Source organism: Alexandromys fortis, unplaced genomic scaffold, assembly GCF_014885135.2.
Source record: "Alexandromys fortis isolate MF-2015 unplaced genomic scaffold, M_Fortis_MF-2015_v1.1 scaffold_129, whole genome shotgun sequence".
Lineage (NCBI taxonomy): Eukaryota > Metazoa > Chordata > Mammalia > Rodentia > Cricetidae > Alexandromys > Alexandromys fortis.
The window spans coordinates 2,623,276-2,639,322 of NW_026068022.1; the positions used below are offsets into that span (position 1 = coordinate 2,623,276).

Below are 16,047 nucleotides of genomic sequence, written 5' to 3' on the forward strand. Positions count from 1 at the left end.
GGGAGGCGGTGGTGGGGAGGAGGCAGAAATCTTTAATAAATAATTAAAAAAATTTTAATGTGTTTATGTCTGTGGAAGTATATATGCTATGTGTGTGTATGGGTACCCTTGGAGGCCAGCTGAAGTTACAGGCAGTAGTAAGACCCTTAATGTGGCTGGGGATGGTGGCACACGCCTTTAATACCAGCATTTGGGAAGAGGAGGCAGGCAGATCTCTGAGTTCGAAGCCAACCTGGTTTACACAGCTAGTTCCAAGACAGCCAGGGTTACACAGAGAAACCCTGTCTTGAAAAAAAAAAAGCCTAGGGGGCTGGAGAGATGGCTCAGAGGTTAAGAGCATTGCCTGCTCTTCCAGAGGTCCTGAGTTCAATTCCCAGCACCACATGGTGGCTCACAACCATCTGTAATGGGGTTTGGTGCCCTCTTCTGGCCTGCAGGCATACAAACAGAACATTGTATACATAATAAATAAATAAGTATTAAAAAAAAAAAAGCCTAATATGGGAACTGGGAACTGAATTTTGGGTCCTCTGGAAGAGTAGTAGGCGCTCTCTTTTAACCACCGAGCTGTCTCTCCAGTCCCTCATTTCTTTCAGCCTACCGTGAACTTTATGAGGGTGATGTAAATATCACTCCTATTTTAATAGATAGAGAAAAAAAAATCAGCTTCAAGGACTAATTGACTAAAAGATGTTATAAAACTGGGAAATAGCTTGAAGTTCATATGCCTAAATAGGAGCATACAGCACAGCTTCTGTGCAGGTTTTGACAGTGATGTATGTGTTGACTAACAGTGAACAAAAGTAGTTACCTGCTGCCCTTCTGTGCCCTCGGCGGTGACCATAGCAACAGAGTGTGTTCCTGCTGAGGAGATGACTGCATCATGAGTAGGGACCGTGATGGGTGTGCCATCCTGTGTTACCATGGTGATGGTGTTGCCAATGGCCTGCATGTCAGCTTGAGATATATTGACCTGCAAACAGTGTATTTTACAAGTCAGTCAATATCTCTTGTTACATTTGGCAATCTTAACTAAGGAAAGAGCCTAATCCTTACTCTGTGGGAGCAAATAAACTTTTTACAATGAAATAAACTCTTTTTAACTCATCAGACAAGTCAACTTTTTTTGTTTGTTTGTTTAGTTTTCTTAGACAGGGTTTTGTTCCACTGCCTGGAACACTACAGTAATCCTCCTGCCTCAGCTTTCTGCTTCCTGGGATTATGTTTATGAGCCACTATGCCCAGTTTAGACCCTTACTTCTGCCATAATCTAATATCCTTACAGGTATTGGGCCCAACTCTTCCTGCTCTGGCCATCTCTACCTTGATACCTTGCATCCTGCTCAAACCTCTATTACCTAGGGTCTAGAATTCCTGCATGCACTTTTACCTGTTGACTTTTTTCTTTTCTTTTATTTTATTTTAAAAATTTCATTTGCATTGGTGTTTTGTCTGCATGTATATCTGTATGCGGGTATCAGAGTCCCCTGGAACAGGAGTTATAGACAGTTGTGAGCTGCCATGTGGGTACTAGGACTTGAACGTGGATCTTTGAGAAGAGCAGTCAGTGCTCTCAACCACTGAGTCATCTCTCCAGCTCCACTTTTCAACTTTTTTTACAAATGTTCTTAACCCCATTTTCTATCACCTCAAATCTGCATCTGACACCCCAGCCACTGCTAACCTTGTCACATTTTCATGGCTTTGCCTGGCAAACTCATGAAAATCCTTCAATCCCCACTGAAGGACCTTCTATGAGAAGATCATCCTAAGATTTCTTGAGGGCCAATCATTTATTCTCTCCCAGGCTGTCAAAGTAGTTCATATATCCTTCACATATATATCCCGATCATGAGAAGTAATTACCAACTGACTACTTTAGAAAGGCCTCTCTTTCTAGACTGTGACACCCACCACCTTTTTACACTAGCCAAACTACCTAAAAAAGTCTTCATGGGCCAGGAGGTAGTGGTGCACACCTTTAATCCCAGAACTCAGGAGGCAGAAGCAGGCCAGTCTCAGTGAGTTCAAGGCCAGCCTGCCTGGTCTACAAACCAAGTTCCAGGATAGCCAGGACCCACACAGAAAACCTGTCTTGAAAAACTAAAAAAGTCTTCATGGAATAGAAACCCAAAAGTATCTGAATGACTCAGAGAATGAAATAAAATTCCTAAATAAGAATAAAATAAAAAAAGAAATGGAGAGACAAAGTTTAGAGAGAAAAACGTTGGGATGAGGATGACAGTTTTGGGATAGATAGCCGTACTCTGAAGGGTCTGAGAGAGTCATGAATGAACAGTACAGAGGTGGGTGCCCAAAAAACCCTAGAGCTACTCAACACTGTTACTGGCTGTCTGAAAGAGAAACTTACATCATCACACCTCACTGGAGGCTGTTTTGAAGTTGCTGCAGAAGAAACCGCGCCTGAGAGGAGCAAAGCTAGGTCAGACAACATCAGACAGATGCTGCATGTGATTAACTACCTGTTTTAGAAAGTGTCAGGACAGAAGATGAACAAACACTGGGTTAAGCAAATGTGGCCAATCTTGCCTGTTAGTCAGTGGACAGAGTCCTCTGTGGAACCACATGACAAAGGTAGGAGACATGGGAGCATGGGACGGTATGAATGCTTTGGGATTTCTCAGTCCTGAATGTTGTGCCTCCTAGCTAGTATCAACAAGTTAACAGTTGTAAACCAGGACAGGAGTGGTGTGCACAACTGTCAGCTCAACACTTGGAAGATGAAAAGCAGAAGACTGGGAGACCCAGGTCAGCCTACACAGAGAATTCCAGGACAACCTGAGGTACATAAAACCCTGTTTTAAAAACAAAAGTTATAAAAATAAATAAATAAAAACAAAGAAAGGTGGGGTATGGTGGCACACAACTATAACCTCAGACCTTGGGTCAGGGGGTGAGACTGGAATTTCTGTAAATTCAAGTCCTGATCTACATAGAGTTCTAAGCCAGTGAGGGCTGCATAGTGAAACCCTGTGTCAAGCCATCAAACCAAACCATTCCCCAAAACAAACAAGCAAAGCAAAACAAAAAGCAAATGGTATACAGACTGCAGGAGGCAAATTCTAATACAGAAGGGCAGGAAGAGAGCTCTCCAAGGAAGACAGAACACAGGAGAATAAAGAGCCCCTATAGTCCATCTGCTTGTGTTTTGTTTCACCAAACTAAGACAACTCTAGCAGGAGCTTAAAAATCACATCAAGGGGCTGGAGAATGGCTCAGTGGTTAAGAGCATTGCCTGCTATTCCAAAGGTCCTTAGTTCAATTCCCAGCAACCACATGGTGGCTCACAACCATCTGTAATAAGGTCTGGTGCCCTCTTCTGGTCTGCAGGAATACCTGTAGACAAAATACTGTATACATAATAAATAAATATTTTTTAAAAAAAGACTTGTTTGGTAAAAAAAAAAAAAAATCACATCAAGCCAGGTGGTGGTGGAGTTCCAGGGCAGCCAGGCTCCAAAGCTACAGAGGAAACCCTGCCTTGACACCTCCCCCCCCAAAAAGTGCCCCTAATCATATCAAAGCATAATTCTTTTTTTTGTTGTTTTTTTTTGTTTGTTTGTTTGTTTTTCGAGACAGAGTTTCTCTGTGGCTTTGGAGCCTGTCCTGGAAGTAGCTCTGTAGACCAGGCTGGTCTCAAACTCACAGAGATCCGCCTGCCTCTGCCTCCCGAGTGCTGGGATTAAAGGCATGTGCCACCACTGCCTGGCCAAAGCATAATTATTTTAGGCTACTGGTGCCCACAAAACCATGGCAGGTTTGGCTCTCAGAGCACACCCATCTCATTACTCATATTTCCCCTTGGCTGTCTTGGAACTAGCACTGGATTCCTAGGTGTTGGTATTAAAGGCATGCACTGTATCCACCCAGAACTTTTTTCTTTTTAAAAGAAAAGGATTTATTTACTTATGCATTTTGTATATTTGAGTACTTTGTCTATATATATGTTTGCACATCAGAAGACAGCATCAGATTCCATTATAGGCAGTTGTGAGTCCGCATGTACATTCTGAGAACTGAATTTAGGACCCCTGGAAGAGAAGCCAGTGCTCTGAGCCATCTCTTCAGCTCAGACCCACTAGTTTTGAAGCTCACAGTCTCCTTGTGATTCTGATCTTTGCTATTTCACTTTGAGCCACACCAGCCAACACTATTTGGATTCTACATATACTATTATTACTTTGTACTACCTTTTTTTCTTTAAAAAAAAAAATTTATTTATTTATTTATTTATTTATTTATTTATTTATTTATTTATTATGTATACAATGTTCTGTCTCTGTGTATGCCTGCAGGCTAGAAGAGGGCACCAGATCTCATTACAGATGGTTGTGAGCCACCATGTGGTTGCTGGGAATTGAACTCAGGACCTCTGGAAGAGCAGACAGTGCTCTCAACCACTGAGCCATCTCTCCAGCCCTTCATACCACCTTTTTCAGCAGACTATGGAGATCTACCATGCCTAGAGTCGTGGTTCTTGACTCCTTGGGCAACCCAATAACTGTCTTACAGGGATCTCCTAACACCACCAGAAAACATAGATACTTACATTATGATTCAAAACAACAACAAAATTACAGTTATGAAGTAGCAATAAAAACAAGTGTAGCTGGGGGTCACTACAACATGAGGAGTTGCATTAACGGGTCGTAGCATTAAAAAGGTTGAGAACCACTGGCCTACAGGCAGAAATCCAAACTTCATGCTTTGCTACTCAGGGATTTCCTCCACTGGGACTCAGCCTGCCTTTCAATCCCAGGTGCAGAGAAATACTTAACTTTCTTGGCTTTTATAGATACTTACATGTTGAGTCCCATCCTGGGATATAAGTGTAACTTGCTGACTCAACCCAGACTGGGTTACTGTGGCTACCTGTGTAGATACAATGTCCTCTCCTTCTACACCTGTAACATATGTGATCTGGGACCCTTTAAGAACATCATCACCTTGACCTGTTGAAAATAAATGAATAATTTATTTGACCAACAAACCAATTTATTTAGACAACATTAGAGATTCTAACTATGTAACTATGAAACAAAAAAAACTGAATAGAGAGCCAGGCATGGTAGTGCCTGCCTATCATTCTAGCACTTAGGAAGTGGAGGCCGGTCAAGATAGTTCAAGGCCAATCCGGGTCACATAAAACCTTGTCTAAAAACAAAACAAAACAAAACCCAAACCAAAGCCTACTTTTATATTTTAAACCATGAAAATAGTTTTCAAGACCTCTTCTTAATTCTTCTGTCTTCACTTCTGCAAGGCCAAGTCAAAGTGAACCCCATCCATGAACTTTAAATGTTCGATTTGAGGAGGCCTCTCCTTTACACTTAGACGGAATGATCATGTGCCACTGTGCACAGCATACTGGGGACACAAAGGGAGGAATTATACACAAAGACAGACTTGCCGCTCCAGAAGGGCAAGTCTGTACCAAGTTCCTGAAGTCACTTAAGATTCATGAAGGTAATAAAAGGTCTCTATAAACATTAACCACAAAACCAGAATGGCTTGTACACACAATTTACTATCTTAGTCTTTTACACACGTGATTGACAGCAAGCTATTGGTACACAATGACATCACTGTGTAAAGACTATGTAATGGCATGTTATCTCGGCTGAGGTTAATCATTTAATAAGTAACAGAACAGGAACTCCAGTCCAGTTCTTTTTTCACAAAGAATCAGCAAAAGAACCAGGCAGAAATCCTGTCTCAATAACCACCACCCCCACTCCCCAAAAAAGAATCAGAAGTGAAGGATGATTTAACACCCAGAACCGCTAGACTGGGCAATCAGGATTACTGACCTTCCCTTCTCTCAGTACGGGCCAGCTCTCATGGAGCAAAAAAGAAAGTCCCTCTTCAAAGAGAAACTTCATACTCTGCAGTACTAACCTAAGAATACTAGTATATGAAGGATTTTAGTATGCAAATCTATCTAGTGTGTGTTCAGATGGCGATATGAGGTGTAATGTTCTCACATACATTACTTTGTGCCTTTTCTTTTCAGTTGTTTATTATTTTATTCCAAGTGTTACCCGGGGGATCATGTGAGGAAAAGGAGCATAAATCTGTATTTTTAGAAAAGCAATCATAGTTGTTTGTTTGTTTTGAGACAGGGCCTCTCTGTACTGAAACTCACTCTGGAGATCAGGCAGGCCTCGAACTCAGAGATCCACCTGCCTCTGCCTCCCGAGTGCTGGGATTAAAGGCGTGCACCATCACTTGTCCTACATTTAACATTACTAAAGCTTGCTTTCTTCCCAGGTGTATGTGGGTGGTGTGTAGGCATGGAGGCTGACATGAACTCTTCCTTGAGAGCTCTCCACTTTATTTATCAAGGTGGAATCTCTCAATCGAAGCCAGAGTTCACTGATATAGCTAGTCTCTACCTACCTACCTACAGTATATACATCTCAGCAGCTCAGGGAGCCTGTCCTACCTTCTAGGCACTGGAATCACAGGCAGGACTCCACAGCACGTGTGTGGGTTCTGGGCCCTAACTCTGGTCCTCACACCTGCACAGCACTTTTAACAGCTGAGTTATCTCCCCATCCCACAAAGCCTGTTTTTTTTTAATTAAGAGGAATTAGCAGTTACATCTTTCTTGCTTCTTTCAAGTAGAAAGTATGTTATTATTAACATTAGTCAGCACGCTGTACAATGTTTCCAAGACTTACAATTTCCATTGATCCTCCCATTAGCTAGGAGTGGTGGCTCATGCATATAAGCCCAGCATGTGGGAGGCTGTAGCAGGCTAGCCTAGTAACAGTAAAACTCTGCTAGACGTGTGTTTGTGTGTGTGTAAGAAGGGAATGAGAGGAATAAATTGTACACACCCCTGGGTGTCAAAATATTGAACTATACACACGGGGTTTTGGCTAGAAAGCAATATGGAGACAATTAAGTGATGAAGTTTCTCTATCAACAACTTTTGTTTTTATTTTTTGAGACAGGGTTTCTCTGTGTGTCTCTGGCTGCACTGGAGCTCACCTTGTAGACCAGGCTGGCCTTGAACTCAAGCGATCTGCCTGCCTCTGCCTCCGGAGTGCTGGGATTAAAGGTGTGCGTCATCACTGCCCAGTCCTATGTAACTTTTTAAACTTAAATGTTTCTGAACATTTCGCTGCAGTGTTGCGAATGAGAGAAGAAGTCTCCGCTCTTCCCAGGCAGAACTGCCATACTGCTCAGGCTTCTTCCAAAGTCTCAACTTGCTTTCCTCTCACCAAGGACTTAGCCTTTTCCTTTGCCATCTGTCTGCAAGTCCCCTTGCCTTAGATCTCTTCCCTTCCCTTCCCCCAGGCCTTGCTTCTTTGCTCCCTTAACCCCATGCACCCTCAGAATCGTTCCAAGAACACTTCTTCAGGAAGCTTCTCTCCTCTTGGGAGATACCAAGTCCCCCTTCCACAACCTGGAGCCCCCATGCCCTTCCACAGCACTCGCCACAGCTGTAAATCCGGTGTGTGATCACACAAATGAAACAGAAGCATGGCTCATATGCTCATAACTGATTCTCAAATTCAAAACAGATACAACTGTCAAAGTTCTCACCTGGGGGAGGCTCGAAGAAGGCTTCCTGCTCCTCCTCAATGGGCTCTGTGTCATTGTGAGCTGTCCGTTTGTGCATAGCCAGCGTGGAGATCTGTTTGTATGTCTTCCCACAGTGGTTACAGTTGTATGGTTTCGAGTGAGTATGAACGACATGGTGTTTATACAAACTGGAATATTCTGTAAACCTTTTGTCACAACCAGGAACTGTACAGACATATGGCTTTTCTCCTAAGAGAAGAAGAAGATACACAAAAAGGTCATTTTTACAGAGATACTTACTCCACAACTGGAAAGTGGGACTTCTAAAATAAACAGCCAAGTTATCTGTCACTATATAACTCATTGTTAGAGCGCTTGACCCAGAGTTCAGCTTCCAGCACCGGGGAGGTATTTGTGAGGGGTGTCCCTTTTCATCTTAAAATGAAATAGCACACTAGAAAAAATTCCCTATGGTTTGACTCAGCTCAAAAACAGCCATAGTCCCACACACAACCATAGTCCCAGCACTTAGGAGGCAGAGGCAGGTGGATCTCTGTGAGTTCTAGGCCAGCCAGGTCTATATAGCAAATTCCAAGTCAGTGTGGGTGCAGTGTGATATATGTACCACCAGGCCTGACTCCATTTCTTACTGAATCTGGAACTCGATTATTTGACCAGATTGGCTGAACTTCTGTCTTTGTCTCCCAGAGATAAAATACAGGTACATTGTGATGTTCAGCTTTTCTGCGGGTGCAAGGGATCAGAACTCAGATCCTCATGCTTGCGTGGCAAGTGTTTATCAAGTGAAGTGTTTCTACACCCCGTTACAGAATCTGTACTGTAGCATTTGACTGATGCTTTCGGTTTTGGGCTAGGTGCCAGGAAGCATTAGAAACTAGTCCTTAACTCTTCTTATGAATTAAGAAAATAAGTGTATATGTGTGTCTCTGTGTGTGTGTGTGTGTGTGTGTGTGTGTGTGTGCACAGGTACCCAAAGCAGTCAAGAGAGGCATCAGATCCCCTTGTGCCAGGCTGTCAGGCTGTCTGGTTAGAGAGATGGCTCGGCCTTTAGAGGCTAGGCTCACAACCCAAAACATAAGAGTTACAGGCAGGAGTAACCACCTGACACCATGTGTGTTAGAAACCAAACTCAGATCCTCTGCAGGAGCAGTACCTGCTCTTAACTGCTGAGCCATATCTTCAGCCCTTTATAAATTAAAAACAAACAAAGACAACAAAGGTTTTCTTTGTGTGTGTGAGACAGGGTTTTTCTATGTAGCCCTGGCTGTCCTAGAACTTGGTATGTACACCAGACTAGCCTCTAATTCAGAGATCCACCCGCCTCTGCCTCCTGAGTGTTGGTATTAAAGGCATGTACTACTAAGCCCAGCTATTTATTTAATTTTATGTGCATGGGTATTTTTATTTTTCTTGCTCATCTATTGTGTTTTTCATACACACACACACACACACACACACACACACACACACACACACACACACACGTCCATGTACCAATGGTGTGCAGTGCCCAAGGCGACCAAGAGGGCATAATTTTCTCTAAAAGTGGAATTACAGATGGTTTTAAGCTCTCATGTGGGTTCTGGAAAGCAGCAGTGCTTTTAACTACTAAGCCATCTCTCCAGCCTATTTTTGTAAACTTTTAAAAATTATATTCACAGACTGGAGAGACGGCTCAGAGGTTGAGAGCACTGGCAGACGATGCCTGACAGGAAATGGCTGCCAATCACCACTTGGCGCAGCAGTCCCGCTGTCTAGGCTGAAGCAGGAACACCAACACTAGGTGGCACCAAACAGTCAAAAAGGGAACAGACTGGGCTGGAAGCTTTTTCTTTTTTCAGGGGGCGTTGGGTGTGTGTCTTTGTTTTTAAGTGTCCATGTAGCTTAGGCTGGCCTCACACTCATTATATAGCCAAAGATGCCGCTGAACTTCTGATCCTGCTCTCTCCCTCTGTCAAGCGCTGGGATTACGGGTGTGCAGCAGCATTCCTCCTTCACAAGCTTCTGAGTTCCTACTGTTGGCTGTACCGACTTACCTGATCAGCCTTCTTCCTTTCTTTGTGTAGTGCCTGGATCAAAAACAGACCCTTACATGTGCAAGCACTCAAGCACTGAGACAGTTACATGCCTGCCTCTGGCTCTGCCTTCCCAGTACTGGGGAAAAAGGCATGTACCACCACCTATGTTGGCTCATTAAAGAAATTTTGAAGCTGCTAATCTCGTCTCACTATGTGAACAGGGAGTGATGGGGAAGTTCAGCCAATCACATTTTCTTTAGGGTGTGTCCCCCTGAGGCCAAGAAAAAAAGCTAACAACACCCAGGCGCCCTTGCCAGCTCTCTTTGTTCTCTGCGCTCCTGGTGTTCCCTGGACCCCTGGTTGTGTGTGTTTCCCTTTTTTCCATTTATTAAAACTAAATCTATTATATTGAGCTGGTCTGGTTAATTTTAGCTTATCGATCGACTGCACACATCATGGGAGGAAGAGACTAGTTGGAAGCCTTGAAAGACAGGGTCAAGACATCAGCAACCATTACCTGTGTGTATCCTCACATGGTTTTTATAATTCGTTGCGCTAGCAAATGCCCTCCCACATCCTGGTTCTGTGCAGTAGTATGGTCGTTCTCCTGTGTGCGTCCTAATATGCACTTTTCTGATATTTGATGTTGTAAAGGACCGACCACAGCCTTCAATAGGACACTTAAAGGGCCTTTCTCCTGAAGATACAAAAGGAAATAAATTAAACGGTGCAGGAAATAAAATACATAGAGAATGGAAATGTCTCATCACGTGGTTCTGCCCAGTGCCTTGCCGCAGTCTGCTTGCTCTGAATTTCCCTTCTAAGCTCTGTTGTGTCTCTGGAGCATGCTTCTTCCACTCCAAACTTGGGCTGACACAAGAAAACTGAATGGCATGCAACATTCATCAGTGACTGTGACTTTACAAGCTATAACCATCAAGTGGGCATACTGAAAACTGAGCTGAGGAAAGCATAGACCACGTCAGAGAAAAGATAAAAGAAAAACAGAGTAAGGACTAAGGTTCAGCAAGATGTCTCCATGGGCATAAATGCTTGTTGCCAAAACAAACTGCCTGAGTGGCATCCCTGGAACCTAAAGGATAGAAGAATAATCAATTCCTGAAAACAATTCGGCCTGCATCGTGTGCTATGGTGCATACATACATATATATAATATATATTATATATATATATATAGTATAATACAACTTAATTTAAAAAAAGAATTAAGTTCAAATTATAGGATTTCCTAATGCTTATTTCTTATTTATTCTATAATACCACAAAGAAAAATAGTTTCTGGGGTTGTGAGATGGCTCGGTAGGTGGTAGCTAAAACACGTGCTATCAACTTTACTAACAGTTTGACTTCTATCCCTGAGAACTACAGAGGAGAAAGTGAGAGCCAACTTCTGTAGGCTGTCTTCTAACCTCCACGTACACAGCATAGTGGATGCACCCATATTTGTTTAATAGCAATTTAAAAAAATTTGCTATTTCTTTAATCTAGTACCTCCCACAAAACACATCAAAATATCTACATATGTATATTTATTTATATTATTTATTAGAGAGAATTGTTTTTTCTTTTTTTGGTTTTTCCAGGCAGGGTTTCTCTGTGTAGCCCTGGCTATCCTGGAATTAGTTCTGTAGACCAGACTACTCTGTAACTCAGAGACCCGCCTGCCTCTGCCTCCACTTACTGGAACTACCATACTTGACATTGGATATTTCCTTTAGCAGCAGGAGAGGAATTCTGCACCTTAGGGTCTGTTTGCAATTCAGCTACTTATCAAGTGTGCAATCCAGGAAAACAAGCTTGTCGTTCAGATAATTTCTGAAAGCCGAAAGGGCTGTGATCTAGGGCTACCATCGCATTTCTGGGACGCCACCTTGGAAAGAGGTACACATGCACAAACAGCAAACTGGATGAAAAATTTTTTCACAGACACCATCCTCACCCCCACAGATTAAGAATACCTGGTTTAGTCTAATAGTACTAGCTTGTAATTCCAGAACTGAAGAAACTGATGGAGAAGCATCACAAATCCAACATCAGCCTGAGCTCCAGTCAAAAAAGCCTGGTCTAGCTGTGCTGCTCTGTTTGTACTGGTACCTGTGTGGGTTCTGATGTGCTTCTGTAGATCTCCTGAAGTTTTGAAAGATTTTGTACAATTATCTTCTGAACACCGATATGGCTTTTCTCCAGTATGAGTTCTGAAATGACTTTTTAATCCATAACCTTTAAAAAAAAATTAAAAGAAACTTAATGCCAGGCAGTGGTGGCACACACCTTTAATACCAGTGAAAGACCCACAGAGAGGACCTTCCCTCAGGAGGAGACCCCCAAACTTAAGGAACAATCCGAGATCACTGGCTGTAAACTGCAAGAGGTTTTTTTATTGAGAGTACACAGGTACCTGTGGTGTCAGTCTCTTTGGAAGACTTGCATGCCCTCAGGCTGGGCAGGGGGTCTTTTATATGGAAACGGGCGGGCGGCAGAAGCATGCATGGTTACAGGGATTCCATTGGTCAGTTTGGATGGGGCGATGGGTTCACTTGGGGACAAGCTCCTCGGGGACACGAAGATATGATAATAATAGCTGACTTGGCCCTATCTAGGGCACATGTAGTTTTTCCCAGAACTGTCCGTTCCCCTCCTAGGCCTAGTGTCTGACCACAGATATACTGTTTTGGCCGCCTAGAAGTACCGATTTTACCTTGAACTTACACTTGTTTGTGTGAAAGCCTTGCAAAATGGCATTACAGGAGCTAAACTGAGGTCTTTCACCAGCACTCAGGAGGCAGAGGCAGGAGGATCTATGTAAGTTTTAGGTCAGCCTGGTCAACAGAGTGAGTTCCTGGACAACCAGGGTTACTCAAAGAAATGTGGTCTCAAAAAAATAAAAAAGAAGAGAAAAAGAAATTTATCAATACAATACTCTTCTAAACAAATATTAGGAGATTAACTTACAGAAATATAAAGCAAATAACCAGGATAAAATACTAGCTATATACAAGAGGATGACTTTTAAAAATACATGGGACAAGTTAGGGTGGTAGCTCACAACTCTAATTCCCAGAATGTGGGAAGCTGACACAGGAGGACTGTCATCAATCTGAGGCAAGTCTGGGATACCACGTGAGATGACGCCTCAAAACACAGACAAACTAGGGGCTGGAAAGATTGTTTAGCAGTTAAGAGCACTGGCTGCTCTCCCAGAGGTCCTGAGTTCAGTTCTCAGCATGGTGGCTCACAATCATCTATAATGAGATCTGGTGCCCTCTTCTGGCCTGTAGGCATACAGAACACTGTATAATAAATAAATAAACAAACAAATAAATAAATAAATATTAAAAAAAACAAAAGCTAATAAACTAATCAGCGAAACCCTAATGTTAAAAAAGGATGGGGCTCGGGCTGGAGAGATGGTTCAGTGGTTAAGAGCATTGCCTACTCTTCTGAAGGTCCTGAGTTCAATTCCCGGCAACCACATGGTGGCTCACAACCATCTGTAATGAGGTCTGGTGCCCTCTTCTGGCCTGCAGACATACACACAGACAGAATATTGTATACATAATAAACAAAAATTAAAAAATAAAAAAAAAAAAGGATGGGGCTCGAGAGCCGGCTCAGTGATTCAGGGCACTTGTTCTTGTAGAGGATCTGGGCTGGAGTCCCAGCACCTCCATGACAGCTCAGTTCTGCGGGTCTCTAGACCTGTACTAATTACATCTTAAGTCAGCATTTTATGGTGGAGTGGGGGTGGGGGAGGGGGAGGGATGGGCAGGGTCTTACTATGTAGCTTTGGCTGGCCTGGAACACATTAGATAGACCAGTCTGGGCTCAAACTCAGAGATCTGCCTGCCTCTGCCTCCTCAGTGCTGGGATTAAAATTGTCTACTGGCATATTTGGCTTTTAACACACGGCTTTTATTTTTCCTGGTAGAAGAAAATAGAGGATGGAATGAGTAACAGTAAATATGTAGTCAGAGCGAGATCTCTGGAGAAAAATGGTAACACAGAGGAGGTCCAGAGCGAGCAGGACAAGAGGCAGTTAGGAAAGACGATGAAGGGTTGAACAGACACTCATCAGTTCAGACTGCCTACATACGCTGGAGCAGAGGACAGAGGTTTGGGTTCCCAGCACTGGCATCATGTGGCTCACAACTGCCTCTAACTCCAGTTCCAGGGGATCTAATCACCTCTTTTGGCTTATAGAGGCACCTGCACATACATGGTACACATAAATTCATGCAGGAACAGAAGTAAAAAACTGATCATGTGCTTCCGTGGTTTCAGAAAACAGAAGGGGTTCTGCCCCTGGCTTGCCCTGGGCAATGCCCCATTGAACTAAGAAGCAAAGAAAATTTATGTTTTTACCTGTCGCAAATGCTTTCCCACAGCCTGAATGCTCACACTGATAAGGCCGGTCTCCTGTGTGCGAGCGCTCATGGACCTGTTATTAAAACACAAACAAGATTCTGTTCCCTTTATGTGTTCTATGAGTAAGATGTTCTCAAGTTCAATCTTACTTTTCCTCTTACTTTGTTTTATGCGTTTCCCTCCTTCTTCTCTTTTACAGTATTGGGCATTGAACCCTGGACCTCAGATATGAGGTGCAACAGCTATCACTGAGCTATATCACTATTGTATATTTTAAAAAAACAAAACAAAACAAAAAAGTAAAAAAAACCCTTTTCCACAAAAATTATACCCAGTAATTCTCAATGCACACCCATATGTTACACAGAAACAAGGCCTCTTAAAATGAGAAACGGTAGCATTTGAGTGCTTTTGGAGTGGTCACAGGAACTCCTAAGACACACATGCATGATGAGAATGAGGAAGAGAGCATCAGGCTTCTCAAAGGGAACAGCGGCATGCAACCTGTGCTAGAAAGTCATGAATCTGAAATCGAAAGCAAGGCTACACTACAGCCTAGAGGAGTGGTCTTGGGTACCCGTTTTTCTCTCTGTCTCTGTCTCTGTCTCTCTCATCCCCTCTAATTACGTATCTACTCTCTCTATCTGAGTTGGGGTCTCATGCATTCCACGATGGTCTCACTCTACTTGTCTACGCTAAGTAGACAAGGATGACCTGTGCTCTTGATCTTTCTGAGTACTGGGATCACAGGTGTGCACCACCATGCCCAGTTTATGGGTGCTAGAGATAGATCTTATTCATGCTAGTCAAGCACCCTTCTGTTGAGTGCAAAGATGTGTTATATTTGTTTTATTATGTAAAGGTGTGTTGCTATTTTACCTTGCCTGCTTCTGATTGGTCTAATTAAAAGGTGAATGGCCAATACCAAGGGAGGAGGTATAGGCAGAACTTCCAGGCAGGGAGAGTAAACAGGAAGAGAAATTGAGGCTTAAGGAAGAAAGAAAAGGATACAACAGGGAGATTCCAGGGCCAGCGAGTAGCCAGATACAGAGGAAGCAGAAAAGTAGGGCATAAAAGAAAGGTAAAAAGCCCCTTGGGGCTGAAGAGATAGTTCAGCGGCTAAGAGTACTGCCTGCTGTTCCAGAGGTCCTGAGTTCAATTCCCAGCAACCACATGGTGGCTCACACCCATCTGTAGTAAGATCTGGTGCCCTCTTCAGACCTGCAGAACACTATATATAATGAATAAATAAATCTTAAAAAAAAAAAAGTCCCAAGGCAAAACATAGATGATTAGAAATGGGTTAAACTAAGTTAAAGAGCTAGTGGGACAAACCTAAGCTAAGGCGAGCATTCATAATAAGTCTCTGTGCCTTTGTGTGCTGGTTGGTAGTCCAAAGAAAATTCTAACTACACTCTATTAACTGAGCCACAATCTCCAACTCTGTGCCTGCCTTTCTAAGCCTCAAGATCCTCTCTGTAAAGTGAAATAAAATATGAGTACTTATGGTAATGCCCAGCATGCCCCGGAACTTTAATGGACTCATTCTTTTTAGTGACTTATAAGAACAGTGTTAACTTGTTTAATTTTCACATCATTTCTGTAAGACAGTGATAAGTTACAGACAGGGTCTCATCAGTCCCATCCTGGATTTGCAGTGAGGGTGACCGTAATCTTCTGAGGCACCTGTCTCCACCCCTCGAGCATTGATTAAGAGCATGTGCCACCATGACCAGTTTATGTGGGGCTGGAGAATAAACCCAGGACCCAGCAAGTACTCTAGTGAGCGAGTGACATTCCCAGCCTGAGATAACCAGTTTTTGTTTTTGTTTTTTAAGACAGGGTTCTGGTTGTCCTGGAACTTTATTTATAGACCAGGTTGGCCTCAAAGTCATAGAAGTCTGCCTGGCTCTGCCTTCTGAATGCTGGGTTTAAAGGTATATGCCACCATTGCCAGGCAAACAGCTTTACAGATAGGAAAATTAGGTACCAAGAGGTCACTTAACATGCTAAAGTCACATTAATAAGTACAAGATCACTGCTTTAAGGCCACTGTTCCAAATATATA

The 16,047-nt window shown here is 42.9% G+C and overlaps 1 protein-coding gene across 5 annotated transcripts in view; it reads right to left on the reverse strand.

Moving 5' to 3' along the window:
• The window catches only part of Znf143 (zinc finger protein 143), a 40,590-nt gene that overhangs the window by 4,077 nt on the left and 20,466 nt on the right, over window positions 1–16,047 (reverse strand). For all 5 annotated transcript variants that reach the window (XM_050163273.1, XM_050163274.1, XM_050163270.1 and 2 more), the window contains exons 9-14: window positions 13,977–14,052; window positions 11,709–11,834; window positions 10,111–10,290; window positions 7,576–7,803; window positions 4,825–4,973; window positions 812–973 (exon numbers count right to left, since the gene is read on the reverse strand). In XM_050163273.1, the coding sequence (XP_050019230.1) occupies window positions 812–973; window positions 4,825–4,973; window positions 7,576–7,803; window positions 10,111–10,290; window positions 11,709–11,834; window positions 13,977–14,052 (921 nt within the window). The remainder of the gene's footprint in view (window positions 1–811; window positions 974–4,824; window positions 4,974–7,575; window positions 7,804–10,110; window positions 10,291–11,708; window positions 11,835–13,976; window positions 14,053–16,047) is intronic.